At 44.8% G+C, this 17,077-nt stretch overlaps 1 protein-coding gene across 1 annotated transcript in view; it reads left to right on the top strand.

Annotated features, from left to right (window-relative positions):
- Vps35 (Vacuolar protein sorting 35) overlaps positions 1-17,077 on the top strand; it is a 70,391-nt gene that overhangs the window by 21,983 nt on the left and 31,331 nt on the right. The window contains exon 9 of the mRNA XM_075675190.1: positions 3,902-4,050. Coding sequence (XP_075531305.1) covers positions 3,902-4,050 — 149 coding nt within the window. The remainder of the gene's footprint in view (positions 1-3,901; positions 4,051-17,077) is intronic.

Below are 17,077 nucleotides of genomic sequence, written 5' to 3'. Positions count from 1 at the left end.
TTTCGACAGAAGATTACGAAGACATGGCTTTTATAAGTGTTCTAGACACGGCCACGATTGCTCGTCAGCAGCGGGAAGACAGCAAACTGATTCCGCTTATTAAATTTTAGAAGGCCAGATTACAAGCGTGGCCAAAACATTTGCAAGGAGCTTGCCATCATTCTGCTTCCTTAATGATGTTCTTTACAAAACTTCTCTGCAAGCGGAAGCAGCTGCCTACTTGTCATCCCAAAGTGCCTCCGTCATGAGGTCTTGCAAGCCTGCCACGATGAACCGACATCTGACAACCTCGGCTACACACGAACACTGGCCCAAATCAAAGAGAAATATTACTGGCCAAGGATTGCCACCTTTGTGAAACATTACGTACGCACGTGCCTCGATTGTCAGCGATGCAAACCACCATATATGAAACCAGCTGGGCTACTATAACCACTCCAAGTGCCCACGACCCCATTTGACCAAATCGGGATGGACCTTCTCAGACCATTACAGACTTCCAATACTGGCAATAAGTGGGTAATAGTTGCCACTGATTACCTGACACGCTATGCAGAAACCAAGGCCCTTCCGAGTGGCACCGCAGTTGAAGCAGCGCGATTCTTTATTGAAAACGTGGTTCTGAGGCTCGGTGCACCATCGGGGATAATAACGGACAGAGAGACTGCCTTTACGGCTACACTTCTAAGGACAGTGCTTAGCCTCAGTGGCACAGCTCACCGAAAGACCACAGCCCATCACCCGCAAAGGAACGGCCTAACAGAACGCTTGAACAAGACTATCGCCAATATGCTGAGTGTGTACGTAGACGTGGAGCACAAAAATTGGGATGACATTCTACTGTAAATCACATTCGCTTGCAACACTGCTCAACAGGAAACAACGCGAAAGACACCATTTAGCCTTCTTCATGGCCGTGAAGTGACGACGATGCTCGATGCGATGTTGCCACATGACTGCGCCACTACATCAGATATCAGCTAGGCGACAAAATGCGAGTTTGGAGTCCTACCCTTCGGCGAGGGCTTTCTGAAAAGCTACTCAGGCGGTACTTTGGTTCGTACAAGGTTTTACCGTGCCTCAGCGACCTGAACTATGAGGTTATCCCTGACAGTCCTGCTTCCTCCAGGGCGAGGCAGCGTCCACCAGAAGTTGTGCACATTGTGCACACGAAGCCCTGTTGTTCAGAATGAAGTGCCCACACCTTGTATGACACATCTTCCTGCCGCTAGGTGAGCATCGGGACGATGCTCTCTCTGGAGGGAGGCAAATGCCACATCCAATATGCGGTACGTAGAGGAGGAAGAAGATCTCGCACATTGTGGAAGAGAAGAAGAGGCCCCTGCGCTATTGTTTTTTATTTGGCCTGCAATTAAAGTGTCCTGCCCTTTTTTATCAGTTCTTGCTGCTTGTGAATCGTCACAGTATTGTCATGTTGTAGTGACTATGAAAAAAACAGTCGGAAAACTGTACGATGAAACTAACTTTTTATTCGGTGAACCTGTGCCCACAAAAGCAACTTAAACTCATAGCACAACTATAGCGGCGAACGCAGTCGGCGATCGTTGAAAATCTGATTTGCGGGTCAAGCACATCAACTTTTATACACGAGTCATCTAATGTTCCAGAGTAATTTCTAGTGCTCGTGTGTATCCTAGAAAGTACTGCATAATTCGCATCGCGCATACAATCAGATTATACGAGGTTCGGTGACAACAGACAGCAGATAGAACCATAGATAACATTCGAGAAACTTCCGATACATGCGGGCGTGCCCTGTGCTGAGTGATAACATTTGTTAGACGGTGAAAAGCGGTCAGCAGAGAAAGATAAACAAGTACATGTGTCAATAACTCGTCCTTAAAAAGCATCGTCCCAATGCTACAAACATGAAAGTGAAAACAAACCACGCATAATGAGCAACAAAAAGTCAGTAAGTTTGGCAGTTGGTATAAAAAGGCTTACGACACACCACATGGACGACTTCAGGTCATGCGTGGCGCTGCTGTGATTGTAAAATGCCGTCTGGCACGACCTCATAGTCTAGTGCGCGAATGCGTCGGCTGATATTGTAGGGCCCGAAATAGCGTCATAACAGTTTCTCTCAAAGTCGTCGGCGTATTGGAGTCTGACCCAAACACGGTCGCCGGGCTGGTATTCCATGTGACATTGTCGAAGATTGTAGTGCCGGTGGTTGGTCTTCTGCTGGTTCTTGATGCGCAGGTGGCCGAGCTGATGGGCTCCTTTGGCGTGCTGGAGATAGGCGATGACATCAAGATTCTCTGTCGGTGACTTGCGGCAGCATGGCATCGAGAGTTGTCACTGGGTTTCTTCCGTAAACCAGCTTGAACTGTGTGATCTGCGTTGTTTCTTGCACCGCCATGTTGTAAGCGAAGGTTACATATGGCAGGACAGCAACCCACGTCTTGTGCTCGATGTCGACGTACATTGCAAGCATGTCAGCGAGGGTCTTGTTCAGCTGCTCCGTAAGACCATTCATCTGCGAGTTGTAAGCAGTTGTCCTCCTGTGGCTTTTCTGGCTCTACTGCAGTATAGCTTGAGTAAGCTCACCTGTAAAAGCTGTTCCTCTGTCAGTAATGAGGACTTCTGGTGCACCATGTCGTAGCAGGATGTTCTTGACGAAAAATTTGGCTACTTCTGCTGCACTACCTTTGGGCAGGGCTTTTGTTTCGGTTTAGTGGGTAAGGTAGTCAGTGGCCATGACGATCCACTTTTTTCCAGACGTTGACGTCGGAAAGGGTCCCAACAAATCCAACAACCAACACACCCTTACCTACGCTCTTTCAAATCCATCCTGATCTGCCGAAACGTTCCGCAAGGAGGCTCGATCGGCTGTAGTAAACCTGCTGGCCTTGTCAGTGGTGTCCTGCGTCGCTGGCAGTCATGGCTTGTCTTGATGTAGTGGGTGATGTCGGTGGTCAGGCGCGGCTACTAGTACTTCTCTTGTATCCTCGATAGCGTCCGGGAGAATTTGAGGTGCCGAGCGGTTGGATTGTCATGTGAGGCGTGCAGTACTTATGGATGCAGTGCTGAGGGAACAACAAGAAGGTAGTTGGCATGGACTGGTGAATTATTATGAGGATGTCGTTTTGCAGGGAAAATGAAGACAATCCTCGCCTAAATGCCCTAGTCCACAAGTACACGTGTCAGTGTTAATCCTTAATAAGGGAGACGTTGAAGAGTTGATGTGTCAATAATAATCCATAATAAGGGAGGTCTTGAAGAGTTCAAGAATATAGGCCTATTAGCTTCCTTACTGGCACATGTGCACCTCTGTTAGTTGGCTTAGAACCACTTTTAACTATAGACAACCCCTCGGCCTATATAGCAAGATTTGCTTTTTCAGATTTACTTCATTCTGCATTGAGAGATATGAGGTCAAAAAGTCAACCCAGACGTTGGATTGGGGGGTAACCGTGCCCCTTTTTGACGTACAAGGGACAGCGGCAGCAAAACAGATTATGCTACATCTTGATTACAGCAAAGAAATGCAGGAACGCATTGAACTATTGACAATAGTACAAATATACAAATGACTAGCTCTTACTTGTCGAACATGATTATAAAAAATGACAAATTTATCACATGCATGATGAAATGAATTACTCTGGCACTGGTGTCACCAAGAGTGGTGCTTGAGGGAATTGGACAGTGTTGCAAAAGCTTTGCATTTACTTAGCTTTTTTTTTTTCCAGAGCTTTTGGTTGTGCACACCCTTGGCACTTGTCTGTATCAATGCTTGTAAAGTTTGACTAAACCCTTGATAGTTGCAGGATTGGTTCTAAAGATCTTGTGTATAAAAACAACTCACAAAATGTACAGAAATACTGCATATGATATCTACAGAAATGCTGCACATAATTTCTCCTTTTTTTTGAAGATGAGGCAGGACATGCCAACAGAAGACATCGTGTCATTGCAAGTTTCCTTAATTCACCTGGCTTTGAAATGCTACCGAGAAAGAGTTGACTATGTCGACAAAGTGCTTCAGACAACTGAGGAAATCTTCATCAAGCTTGGCATAACTAGGTATGAAACAGTGTTTACTCTCATCTTGAGCAGCAAAAAGAGCTGCAGTATGTGAAATGACATCAAAAATAACTTGAAAGTATTGCTGAAAAAAAAAGTGTGCACTTCACAAATTGCAGATGAACTCAGTGTATTGAACATGGTCATTATAGGCAGTCTTGCATAAGAAAGAATATGTTGCTGTTTAAATCATCTATCTAGCTAGCAGTAACATTTGACATTGAAGATAAATATCGAAGCTTTGTTATAAATATGTAGAGTGTTTCGGTAATCAAGCTTAAAAAAATTGTGCTTGCTCGAAAGAATTCATGCAGCACATTACAGTAAGAAATTATAATGGTTATTGTTTACTGCACATGACTACAGCTGCATGAGCACCATGGGGACAAGAAATGAATGGTTAGGCTGTGCCTGCCTTATGCATGTGTAAACAAGCTTCTAATGCCAATGGTTATTTTATTTTTGACTTTGTTTAGTGCTTAGAAAAAAATGTCTGAACAGTTTTTGGCACTAGCTCATCTTTTCATCTATGCTCTACAACCTTCTAATTTTTTGAAAGATTTATTAAACTGTGCCCAACTGTTTTCTAAATTTAATTGCTTAGCAAACTTAATATCCTTCTTACATGACATGGCTTTCAAGAACACAACATAGGCTTCATTGTGTCAGAGTCATTTGTTATACTTAGATTGATACCATGTTTGAACAAAGCATTATCAAAAAAGAAATAGACACATTGCTATACTACATTTAAGAATAATTTGACTCGGGAGTGAAAGCTATGAAGTTCTGGCACTTAAGACTCGGCAGGTGATGATATGACACAGATGCACACAACGCAAGGTGGATTGCATTTAGGTGATGTTGCTGATTGGCTTATGCCAACTGTAGCTTCAATTGCAGGGCCACATTACTGCAAAAATAGTGCAACCATCCACTGAATGTTCATTTTAAATGAAAAGACCACAGTAAATCGAACATGCAGCAGATTTAGCTCAAGATGTATTAACTCTTTCACCAGAAGAGCTGAATGGCATGCTCCTCATCCATCTAGATATGGATTGGTGTGCAAATGCAATATTTTATGCAGTGAATAAAGAACAGTGGCTGACAGTAGGCACTTTCCGCATAATTCAGCTTTGGCGTGTCTGGCATTTGCATAAATATGTGGCAGCATCAACATACAAAGTGCATTGACACATCTATATATGCATGCATGCGAAAATATTCTTACATTGTGCTGGATTCATCTTGTAATAAAGTCAGTTGGAAACTGTAGAAATGTAATGGTTGTAAAGTGTGTGCTCTTTGTTGCATTTCTACCGAGAAGGTTGTCATCATGACCTGATAACCACGCGATTGATTCTTCATTCGTTCAAGGCTCCAGAACCTCTTAGGTCTTCCTCCGTTCAGTGGATTTTTAGGATCTTAGTAGATAACGTAATTTCAACCACAATAATAATGCTCCTAGATCAACAGAGTAAGAGGTGGTACTTCGGGACAGCCAAGCACGGTTGGTAAGCTTTCAGCAACAGGCTCTTGGGCAGTGTATTTAACTGAGACAGCTGAAGTATGTGCTAGCAAGATGCCGTGAAGTTTGGGGACATGATGGGAGTTTAGAAGGTTGATTACTATGTTGACAAAGCATGCAAGGAAAAATTCATATTGTTGCGCGAATATTTGAAATGCAAATATTCGAAAATTTCTAATCTTATGGAATATTATATTTTTAATATTCATATTCGGTTTGAGAACTAGATATTTGAACATTTTGGTATATACGGTTGGATGCGTATATTCGAAACAAATCGAATATATTGCTGGCGATGCAGGAGCAAACACGGTTCTTAGCGTTTGTTTGTCTAAACTAAGAGTATGTGGCTGATATTGTGCTCAATTTTTTGGTAATTTCGTGTTGCTAGTGAAATTTTGCCTGTAAAGCACGCTTAGCCACTGGGCGTCTAAGCTGTGCGGGAAAGCCAGTTTATCAGTAGCAAGGGACACTGGTTTGCGGACAGTGCGGGTGCACTCATTGGCAGTGCCACCCCCAGTCCTGTGCTTATTGCTTGACAGAAAATGCGATGAGTGACGACTAACGCAGGGTACAACGCCTCCGATATTACGGGCTTGTGATGTTGATAAGGCACAGGTAGGTGAGAACAGACATCTAGTGGGAATTACTCAATTTTCCAAGTTAACCAGAGACAAATATACAATATTTTAGTATAACGGCTTACTTGTCTAATTTTTGCCATTAACAATGGAATTGTGATGTTCCAATAGGTTAAAAAAATTCCCAGTTGTCCTTAGCTATCGCCTAAGAGATGGAAAGGCAAAAGCCTTGTAAAGCCTATTAATCCTCCTTCATCCACCTTAATCCTCCTTTATCTACCTTAATCGACCTAATCCATCTTATGCCACCCTAATACACATGAATTGACCCTAATCCTCCTTCATCCACCTTAATCCACCTTGATACACCTTAATGCACCCTAATACAACCTAATCGAATCACTAATCAATCATTAACTTTGCTACACCTTGATCATCTCTCATACATGGCTGGACATGCTTTGGTTCGCTTCTGGCCTTCCTTGGGTCACAGGATATTTTCTGTACCTCACAACGCGACCTTGAGATAGACATCTAAGGCTTTCACCTTAAAACCCAACCTGCTAATAAATTCATGTGCATATCATTCAATACTTGAAGCTAAGTCTTCGTATTCAATTTGTATGAGAAAATCTTTATATTCACACACACCTTCTAATTCATAATGGCTTAATTGTCACTGCTCGTTGGCTGGCACATCCGTTAAAATACTGGACTTTCAGCTCACCATGCTACCACGGTTTTCCCCGCAGGGGAATCTGCGTAAGTGGGCGTTTGGTGTGTTGCAACACCACGGACTCAAGCACATGGGGTTGGACCCTCCCGTGCGTAGCCATGCACGGCCTTAGCCTAGTCTGTGTTAGGCTGCTGAGCACAAGGTCGCGGGATGAAATCCCGGCCCCGGCGGCCGCATTTCGATGAGGGCGAAATGCGAAAACACCCATTTACTTAGATTTAGGTGCATGTTAAAGAACCCCAGGTGGTCGAAATTTCCGGAGTCCTCCACTACGGCGTGCCTCATAATCAGAAAGTGGTTTTGGCACGTAAAACCCCATAATATAATTTTTTAAAAATTTAGCCTAGTCTGGAGAATAGAGATCCTGGGGGTTGAGCCTATGCATGGTGTTTGAACCTTTATGGCCCCTCGGCAGAGGCAACACACCTCTTGGACCTCCACTTCATTTTGTCAGCACCCCTGGACTAACCCACCCGAGGGAAATCAGTTGTCGCCTTTTCCTGTCCCTCTTTACACCCCTGTGATACTTGGGTAATGCAGGCAGGACAATTATTTTTATTCTTTTAAGCCCAATACCATCTCTCTCTACAACTTTTCCTTTCCTATTCTCTTTCAGTCCTGTTTTCTGTTTTCTTCGATATACTTCAGTTTTTCCGTAGTGGCTTGGGTTAACCTGGGTGCAATGTATTCAGCCTTGTATATAACACATTAGGTTATAGCAGGAATGTACAGCTTGCATGTGCAAGTCTTCATATTGCGTGCAAGGCTCCATGGTAGGTGGCTGCCACTGCTGCCAAACATAATGCATTATGCATGGTGAACCCTCTCCCACCTTGCCCAATTGTACTGCTGCTAGCTGAGAGCTGAGTCTCTGAATACCTCCTGTAAACATGCTGTGAATAGCATTGGAGAGATCGTATCTCCCTGTCTGACGCCTCTCTTTATAGGGATTTTGTTGCTTTCTTTGTGGAGGACTACGGTGGCTGTGGAGCCGCTATAGATATCTTCCAGTATTTTTACATATGGCTCATCTACACCCTGATTCCGTAATGCCTCCATGACTGCTGAGGTTTCGACTGAATCAAACGCTTTCTCGTAATCAATGAAAGCTATATATAAGGGTTCGTTATATTCTGCACATTTCTCTATCACTTGATTGATAGTGTGAATATGGTCTATTGTTGAGTAGCCTTTACGGAATCCTGCCTGGTCCTTTGGTTGACAGAAGTCTAAGGTGTTCCTGATTCTATTTGCAATTACCTTAGTAAATACTTTGTAGCTAACGGACAGTAAGCTGATCGGTCTATAATTTTTCAAGTCTTTGGCATCCCCTTTCTTATGGATTAGGATTATGTTAGCGTTCTTCCAAGATTCCGGTACGCTCGAGGTCATGAGGCATTGCGTATACAGGGTGGCCAGTTTCTCTAGAACAATCTGTCCACCATCCTTCAACAAATCTGCTGTTACCTGATCCTCCCCAGCTGCCTTCCCCCTTTGAATATCTCCTAAGGCTTTCTTTACTTCTTCCGGCGTTACCTTCGGGATTTCGAATTCCTCTAGACTATTTTCTCTTCCATTATCATCGTGGATGCCACTGGTACTGTATAAATCTCTATAGAACTCCTCAGCCACTTGAACTATCTCATCCATATTAGTAATGATATTGCCGGCTTTGTCTCTTAGCGCATACATCTCATTCTTGCCAATTCCTAGTTTCTTCTTCACTGTTTTTAGGCTTCCTCCGTTCCTGAGAGCATGTTCAATTCTATCCATATTATACTTCCTTATGTCAGCTGTCTTACGCTTGTTTATTAACTATGAAAGTTCTGAAAGTTCTATTCTAGCTGTAGGGTTAGATGCTTTCATACATTGGCGTTTCTTGATCAGATCTTTCGTCTCCTGCGATAGTTTGCTGGTATCCTGCCTAACGGAGTTACCACCGACTTCCATTGCACACTCCTTAATGATGCCCAGAAGATTGTCGTTTATTGCTTCAACACTAAGGTCCTCTTCCTGAGTTAAAGCTGAATACCTGTTCTGTAGCTTGATCTGGAATTCCTCTATTTTCCCTCTTACCGCTAACTCATTGATCGGCTTCTTATGTACCAGTTTCTTCCGTTCCCTCCTCAGGTCTAGGCTAATTCGAGTTCTTACCATCCTGTGGTCACTGCAGCGCACCTTGCCGAGCACGTCCACATCTTGTATGATGCCAGGGTTAGCGCAGAGTATGAAGTCTATTTTATTTCTAGTCTCGTCATTTGGGCTCCTCCACGTCCACTTTCGGCTAACCCGCTTGCAGAAGTAGGTATTCATTATCCGCATATTATTCTGTTCTGCAAATTCTACTAATAACTCTCCCCTGCTATTCCTAGAGCCTATGCCATATTCCCCCACTGACTTGTCTCCAGCCTGCTTCTTGCCTACCCTGGCATTGAAGGCGCCCATCAGTATAGTGTATTTTACACAGTACCAAACCTGAAAAGCCAGTAAAGCTAATCTCGCCATTTTTTGTCGTAAAGAGCCTTACCGAAACAATTGGACCTGGGTATAAAGCTAGTAAAATTACCAGTGGCAACCTCCATCTGGAGCTACGTGACAAGCTTCAGCAGGAAATGCTCTCGAAACTTGTAGTCTTTCCTGACATCCCACTCACTTTTACTCCACACCAATCCTTGAACACCGTACGAGGCGTTATCTTCAATTCTGATCTGCTTGTTCTTACTACCAAAGAGCTCCTGGAGGGTTGGAAAGACCAGAATGTAGTAGACGTGCGGCAGATTGTGATAAAGTAAGAAAACAGATTCCTGCCAAACACTCGATTCTTACATTTTAATCCAATGTTCTGCCAGAAAGCTTTGAAATCTGATCTATAAAAACCTGTGTAGATGCTTCAAATGTCAGAAGTATAGCCATGACTCACAGAGTTGCCGTGGTCTACTCACATGTGCAAAATGTGGGACCCAAGGCCTCCCCGCAGGTGATTTTGCTGCTACATTCCACTGTGACGATGACCACGCGGCATATTCAAGATTTTGTCTAACATGAAAAACAAAAAAGAAATAATCACTCCGAAACTGAAAGAAAATCTCAAAGAAGCTCGGAAAAGGTGCTCAGCTTTTATATTTTATTTTTTTATTTATTTAAAATTTCTTTACAGGCTTCGTATGAGGCATTGGGTAAGGGGCCATCACAGTAAGGACTAAAAGCACAGCTTTTGCTGATGTGGCACGTCAGAGGACAGCGTCGCACCTGTCTTCGTGGTGGCAGTAGCTAAGTCTACTCCACCTGCTCAGCAACAGAGCTTGGTGACTCCTGGACCATCAGGCCAGAAGGCCTCTCCTCATCAGGCGAAGCCTGACGCACAAATGAAGAACCTGCAGGAACAGGGCATCTAGCGCCTTTCAGGAGGCTATGGACATAACTTCAGCTCCTTTGGTGCCAACTCAGCGCCGCGGTTCACATGACTGCAACAAAAATGAAAAACCAGATCACTGGTTCAGGCAAAGACCAATGAACATAAACATAAACGCTTCCCTGGTGCACAGAACACTTTCATTTTATTATTGCTGTGGTGGGACAGATAATGTATTGGAATGTGAGGGGTCTCATTTGCAACCTGGATGACATCACTAAAATACTTTCTGAATATCAGACTAAAGTGTTCTGTGTCCAGGAGATGCATCTAAACTCGAAACAACTGAACTTCCTTTGGCGATATGCCATCTTCCAGAAAGACTGTGACAACGCTGATGTCTCATCCAGTGGAGAGAGAGAGAGAGAAAGTAAACGTTTATTGCAATAGAGGTTGTTTGGTTATGGTGGGTGGAGCCCCTCCTCCAGGGCCCCACTGGTTACAGCGGCTCGCCGGGCCTGGTCAAGGTTCGCCAGTTTGCTTCCCAATTCCACTTCCGCGAGTCGCGCCTCTCACGACCAGTTATGTAGAGTGTTGTCTAGCAGCGGCGAGGTGGCAGCCGCCGGACGTAACGCGCACTGGAATGTTATATGTTCCAATGTCGGTGTTCCTTCGCACCACGGGCATGTGTTGCTGTATTTGTCTGGGTGCATTTTGTGTAGCCTGTATAAATGTGGGAAAGTGTTTGTTTGCAGGCGGCGCCAGTCCCGTGCTTGCCTCCTATCTAGATCTGGGTGAGGAAGGGCTTTGGTTCGCCTACTTAGCCGTTGTAATTCGAGGATTTCTCTTGGCGCACCGGGTGTCAAGGTGTTCTCTCGGGCGGTGTGGCCGGCGGCTCGGCCAGTCATGCCTCGAGCCAAGCGGTCCGCCCGTTCGTTCCCCGCTATCCCTGTGTGCGCCGCGCACCAGGTCACGCAATGATCCAGGGTGAGTTCCGTTCCTAGGATGCGGAAGACGCAGCCCGGTAAAGCCCCCCCAAGGAAGAGGCGGCAGGCGTCCTGCGAGTCTGTCAGCACGTAGGCCGATTGGCCCTTAGCTTCCGCGGCACGTGTGGCCAGGGCTATGGCCACAGCTTTGGCCGTTGCAACCGATCGTGCGTATGGATGCTGCTACTCATCCAGTGGAGTACCAATACTTGTAAAGAAGTCTCGTGGCTTGTCGTCATGTAGCTCTTCGAACGCCCCTCCTTGAGGCAGTGTCAGTTTGGATAGTTCCTTTTAATAAGCTCATTACAATCCTTTCCATGTACAGGGTGTCCCAACTATGATACACCAAGATTTAAAAATGTGCAAATGCCACATAGCCGGACAAAACCAAGGTTTGCTGTCTCTTGGAGATACTCAGAGTATATTTTGCATTTCGCCTAGTTACATTCTCTTCATTAGGTTCTTCTCAAATGTTGTAATTAGATGAAAGGTGTCAATGAGAAAATTGTAGAGCAGCAAGTAAAACTCCCGATCCAGTTTTCTGTTGCTCAATACATGCTACATAAGTGTTTTTCCGAGCGTGAAGGAATCCCGCAACTACACACAAAATTAGCGCGCGACTGGCCGCCCGAGGCACTTTGCGTGTATTCGCAGGCTTTCACAATCGGAAAAACACTTTTATCGAACATGATGCACAAAGCAGCTGGCTCAGCAACACAAAAGTTGAGATGCCTTATCAGTCGAGTCTGCACTCCTGTTTATCATACTCCATGACCACAACGCTGGCGTGATGATGAGCGCAAGCAGAGGGGAGCGAATGCTTCGTCTGCCTCTTGCTTCAATATGTCTCTGTAACCTGAGACTTGCGTGACCTCCAAAACTAAATGGGCAGAAAGACAGAGCACATGAAGCCACCAGCCATTGCGACTCTTCTAGCATATGCACCCGCCACAGATCACCCACAAGATAGGGCATGCAGTTCACGTATGCATTTGGCTGTGCAGACAGCCATGCAAGGCCCAAGCCATCTTTCTCAGCTCATCCTCGCACCCACAGCATGCGACGTGCGGGACGAGATAGGATTTTATCACACATGGACTTTGTACAGAACATGGCGACGTTAGGGTTTGCGTTTAGTACCATTACTGCTGCTCATTTTTATCAGTGTTATTGCCTCCCACTGCGGTGGCGTAGTGGCTATGATGTTGCGCTGCTAATCACGAGGTCGCGGGATCAAACCCCAGCCGTGGCGGCCACATTTTGATTGGAGGTGAAATTCAAGAACACCTGTGTCCCATGCATTGGGGGCATGTTAGAGATCCCCTGGTGGTCAAGACTAATCTGGAGTGTGCCGGTGTGCTCATAATCAAATTGCGATTTTGGCACGTAAAACCGCAGAATTCAAATCAATGTTATTGCCACATGAGGGAGGAATATTGGCTACAACCAAAACACCAAATCAGGTGCTTACGTGATGCAAACTTGGAATGCAGAATTATATGCGGCGTAGAATGCGTGTTAGGCTGCGCTGCCACCACACTTGCTACTTATGACCGATGAAATCAGGAAATTAGTGCTGCGAGATTTTGGACGCCATGACCAGCTGAATTCGCAGCTACCGGCGAAGGTGCTGTTCTGCTTTTGCGACTTCTCTCTGTTGTGCGGCATGCGATTCGAGAGCTGCGTTAGCAAGCAAGCACATGTAATTCATACATTTGACCATCTATGTCCGTGACAGTTTTCATTTATGCCCTCAATATTGCTGCAATTAAATTCCATTATATCAAAATTGTATATAAATACTTCATTATATTGAGATTCAAAATAACATGGTGTTCTATGGACAAGAAGTTAAAAAAAAGTTAAGTGCTCTGTTATATCACGAATTCATTATACAGTCAACGCCCGATTTTTCGGAGATGTCTGATAACCTGACGCCTTGCTGGCATCGCCATGTACCCCTTAAAGCCAATGTACAAAGACTTCTGGAATTTCAGATGCTCACAATCCTGTGGCGGCCAATTTTTCTGATATTTTGCCATGACCGCAGGATAGAAGTGGCATCAGTTGAAGCCACCACTGCCGCCATTTTGATTATCTCGCCCCCTCAAAACAGTGCTCTCGCATGCTGGTCCACTGGCAACCATAGTAGTTGTTTTGTGCTGTCATTAGGCCTAGCTGCCGCGACGTTTGCTATCAAGCTTCCTGATGTTAGCTGCCGTGTTTTTTATTTAAAAGATTCGCCGCTGTCGGCAATGGTACCGACTATGTCGTCGTTATCCTCACGGATGCTGTCGAATTGTGTAAAACATGCGCTGAGTCTAAAGTGTTGCATGTTGCCGGTTCCCGAAAGTCATCTTCACCGCAATACAACGGTGTTACACGATCAAGAGTATGCAATGTACTGCAATGACTTTTCGACAACTGTCACTGGGGTGGTAACTGTATACGTACTAAGCTTGCCTTTGTCCTATCAATTTGTTTCACCTTATTACAAGTTTTTACCAAAGTGAAGCATACTAAATATCTGCTGTTGCTTTGCAAAAAGCAATAGTTTGTCATGTGTACAAGTAACCACTTGGCAAGTGATAAAAGACACATAGGGCCCTATAACGTAAAATTATTCCAATCTGTTTTTATTCCAGTCTTCTGACGTTAAAATTACGTAACTGCTGACACAAGCATTGGGTGGTGACCCGCAGCGTTGTCTGAACAGCCCAATCAAATGCTCTCCTCCTTTATAGGAGGTCACTTTTGTTTGCTTTCAAAAGGAGTAAGATTGCCTAGATTGAGTGGTTGTTCTTATCTGATTGGCTGACAAGAGGCGAGGAGCATGCTCAAGTGGAGAGGGTTTCAGTGGGGACGAGCCAGCACGGTAAAAATAGATGACTGGATGAGGAGGGTGGTTCCGGTGTCTGCGATTAGTCTGCTTCGCCTTGCTTAGCTTGCGGTGGCTGGTTGAAAATTGCGGTGGTGTGTGATGGAAAGTTAAGAATGCCGATAAAATGGATCCCCAGCAGAGTTGGCAGAGTGATGTCATATGCGTGTTGAAAGGGCTTGATAACGTTATACTGCCATGCAAAAAGATTATTATATGCAAACAAATCCATGCTCTCTGGCAGGTGCAAATAGTTCAGTGCCTGAGCGATCGTTGGGCAGCCATCTTATATTCCTTTCAGAATGGGGCAGTCACTGGCTATTCAGAAAAAAAAAAAAACTTCAGTTTTGTTCATCAAATTAATGCATCTTTAACGTGTACATGTCACTTTGACGCGATGAGTTTTCACAGTTTTGTGACGTCGTGTGACAGACAGGCAAAGTGGGTGCAGCCCAAAAACGATTGACGAATAACAGAGGGCTAGTGGTGAAAAGGCGCCGAATCAGAAATAAACTTTGCATTTATTCAATATGTTCATGTATTATCAGTGTGTACATGTCGTAGATACGTAGCTATCACAATTTTCGTGATGTTGTGTGACAGACAGGCGAAGTTGGGGTGGTCTGAACATTTTTTGACCAATTGTGGAGGGCTGATTGCAGAATTGGAATAGAAAAGTTTGGAATAACTTTACGCTATAGTGTCCATAGTTTGGAATGTGAACTCCTCTTAATGCCATAAACAATTTTTAAAGAATATCTACAGCGGGATGGCTGCCTGCAAGACGCCATCGTATCACTGTCAGCACCACACCACATGCGTGTTTGCTTGTTCCAAAACGTTATAATTAATGCTTGTTGATGGCAGTCCTGGCAATGTAGCAGGGGTATATCTGTTGGCCTAAGTCGTGGTTTTAACGTCAGAGTGCCACCCAGCAGCAGTTGCCATTCGAATTTACTTTCATCAACTTCGCGTTAATTACGCCCGGTCTCCCGCACAAAATATGTGCTACCTAATGGACAGGTAACTCCACGATGGGCCATTTGTTATCAGAACAAGTTCAACAAAAATACCAAACATGTGGCTGACTTTCTTCAATGAACCAGCTGGGTTCAGGGGTTTGGGCCATTGCTTCCCTGATATCCATGCCAGCAAAAAATTCACAGACGATTACGATACTCCCTAATGCGAAATTTGAGCGCAGCTCTATATGTGTTTTCATTTTGGGATATATTAGCCGGTGCAGACAATCTGTCTCGTGCAGCATGTTACAAATGGAGCGAAGTGTGGCACACTGCCTCTCTAATCGAGAGATCAAAAGATGCAGCGTGTGGGTTATGCGTGAGTGCGATTCACAGCAGCTGCTGCAGACAGATCTCCACTCATGCAGCACTTTGTTTCCATGCAGACGACGCGTGCTACTCTGGCACCATCTTGTAGCCATTGTCGCCGCAAAGCGTGTCTTGCGCTGCACTATGCTTCTCAAACTTTTGCCCTACGTTCCTCCTCCCTTTTCTGCCTTATGGTTCCTTTGCACGTTCCTCCTCCACTTTCTTCCTCGCTCTCTCTTCGCTGTGGCCATCTTTCATCCCCCACTGCACTCTGTGTTTATTTCATCCTTCACTGTGCTCATTCGCTCGGTTACGAGGGACAACACCAAAGCTCACCACAGGAACGGGTGCCTAAAAGCTGCGCACCTGGAGCATTGCTGTAACATTCTTGCACCCCACAGCACAGCAGGTTTTGTGGTTTGGACATGGATTTATCGCAGTTAATGTCGACAAGCTCAGTTTTCAGTTGAAATGTAAATGGTCCAGAACAAAACAATGCAAAGAGCGTGGCCGGACTCTGTATAATGACACCGTCACCATTTTAAAAACATTGGTTGCTGCTGCCAGTATTAGTAACTCTATATGGCTGCTGCTGCTGATCTCAGGTTACGCTCATGCCGCTGCTAGAGGCACCCTTGTCGGGGCTGCATCTGCAGGGTGCCTGTAGAGGAGCCACTGATTACCATCTACCGGGCACTTTCAAAAGCACACTTCGGTACAGTAGCAGACAACTCTTTGCAACAAGGATGACTGAAGTATGCGGCTACAATTTCTCCTTTGTTCAGGTGCTGGACGGCTTCTGCTAAGGTGACAGCTGCAGGAAAGGCGTGGGCCCCTATGAGGGCAGACATGTACACTATGTTACTGGAGTTTAGGACAGACTAGTCCGCGTACATGCCAGATGCGTCCCGTAGACAAGCATAATGACTGCAAGGTACGAAGTGGAGCTCGTGTTAAGCAGCTATTTTGTTTTGTTCACTAACGTGATGACTCAATCATTTTTTTTTTCTAAATTCTACCCTTGCTGCATTTTGATTTAAGAAAATCAAAAGGCAACATTCCAAAATTTGCTTTTTGTTTAGTTTTATTGCTGTTTCTATACCTCAACAATAAGAACACGTTGGTGCAGACTTATATCTCAAACGACTCTCACAGCACGATTATGACACACATTGTAGTGATCTTGCTACTGCTGAATACACGTGACATCACTGAATAACCACTGTGAAAATCGCCTCATCAAGAGCAATCATGAAATTGTTAACCAAAATGTGTACCCTTGTCTGAAGTCACCAAAAAAAAAAAAAAAAAGCACAGGTGAATACAAGCACAACTTGGAGCTGCACCGCTTATGCGATTCTGCTGCGTACGTCGACAAAATGCCCTTCCCGCTAGTCGTTATCTCAATTCGAAATTGTCTTAGTGACCTGCTTGAAAATGCACAAAGCTAAAGTCTTACCAAATTTCGAGTCTCTTTTAGAGCGCAGCTCTTAGGTGACCGTTCCTGCGGCGAGCGTCGGCGTTGTGCCTCGATGTAACTGAGCGAACAGCGAAAAGTGAAAGACTCGAGGAGGAAAGCAAAGAGGAGGTTGCAGCAGAACCATGAGGCACAAAGCAGAGAAGGGTATCGTG

The sequence above is a fragment of the Dermacentor variabilis genome, chromosome 1 (genome assembly GCF_050947875.1).
Source record: "Dermacentor variabilis isolate Ectoservices chromosome 1, ASM5094787v1, whole genome shotgun sequence".
In the NCBI taxonomy this organism is placed as follows: Eukaryota; Metazoa; Arthropoda; class Arachnida; order Ixodida; family Ixodidae; genus Dermacentor; species Dermacentor variabilis.
Note: the sequence above shows the minus strand (reverse complement) of the source record. Positions and strands in the feature narration are given on the sequence as shown.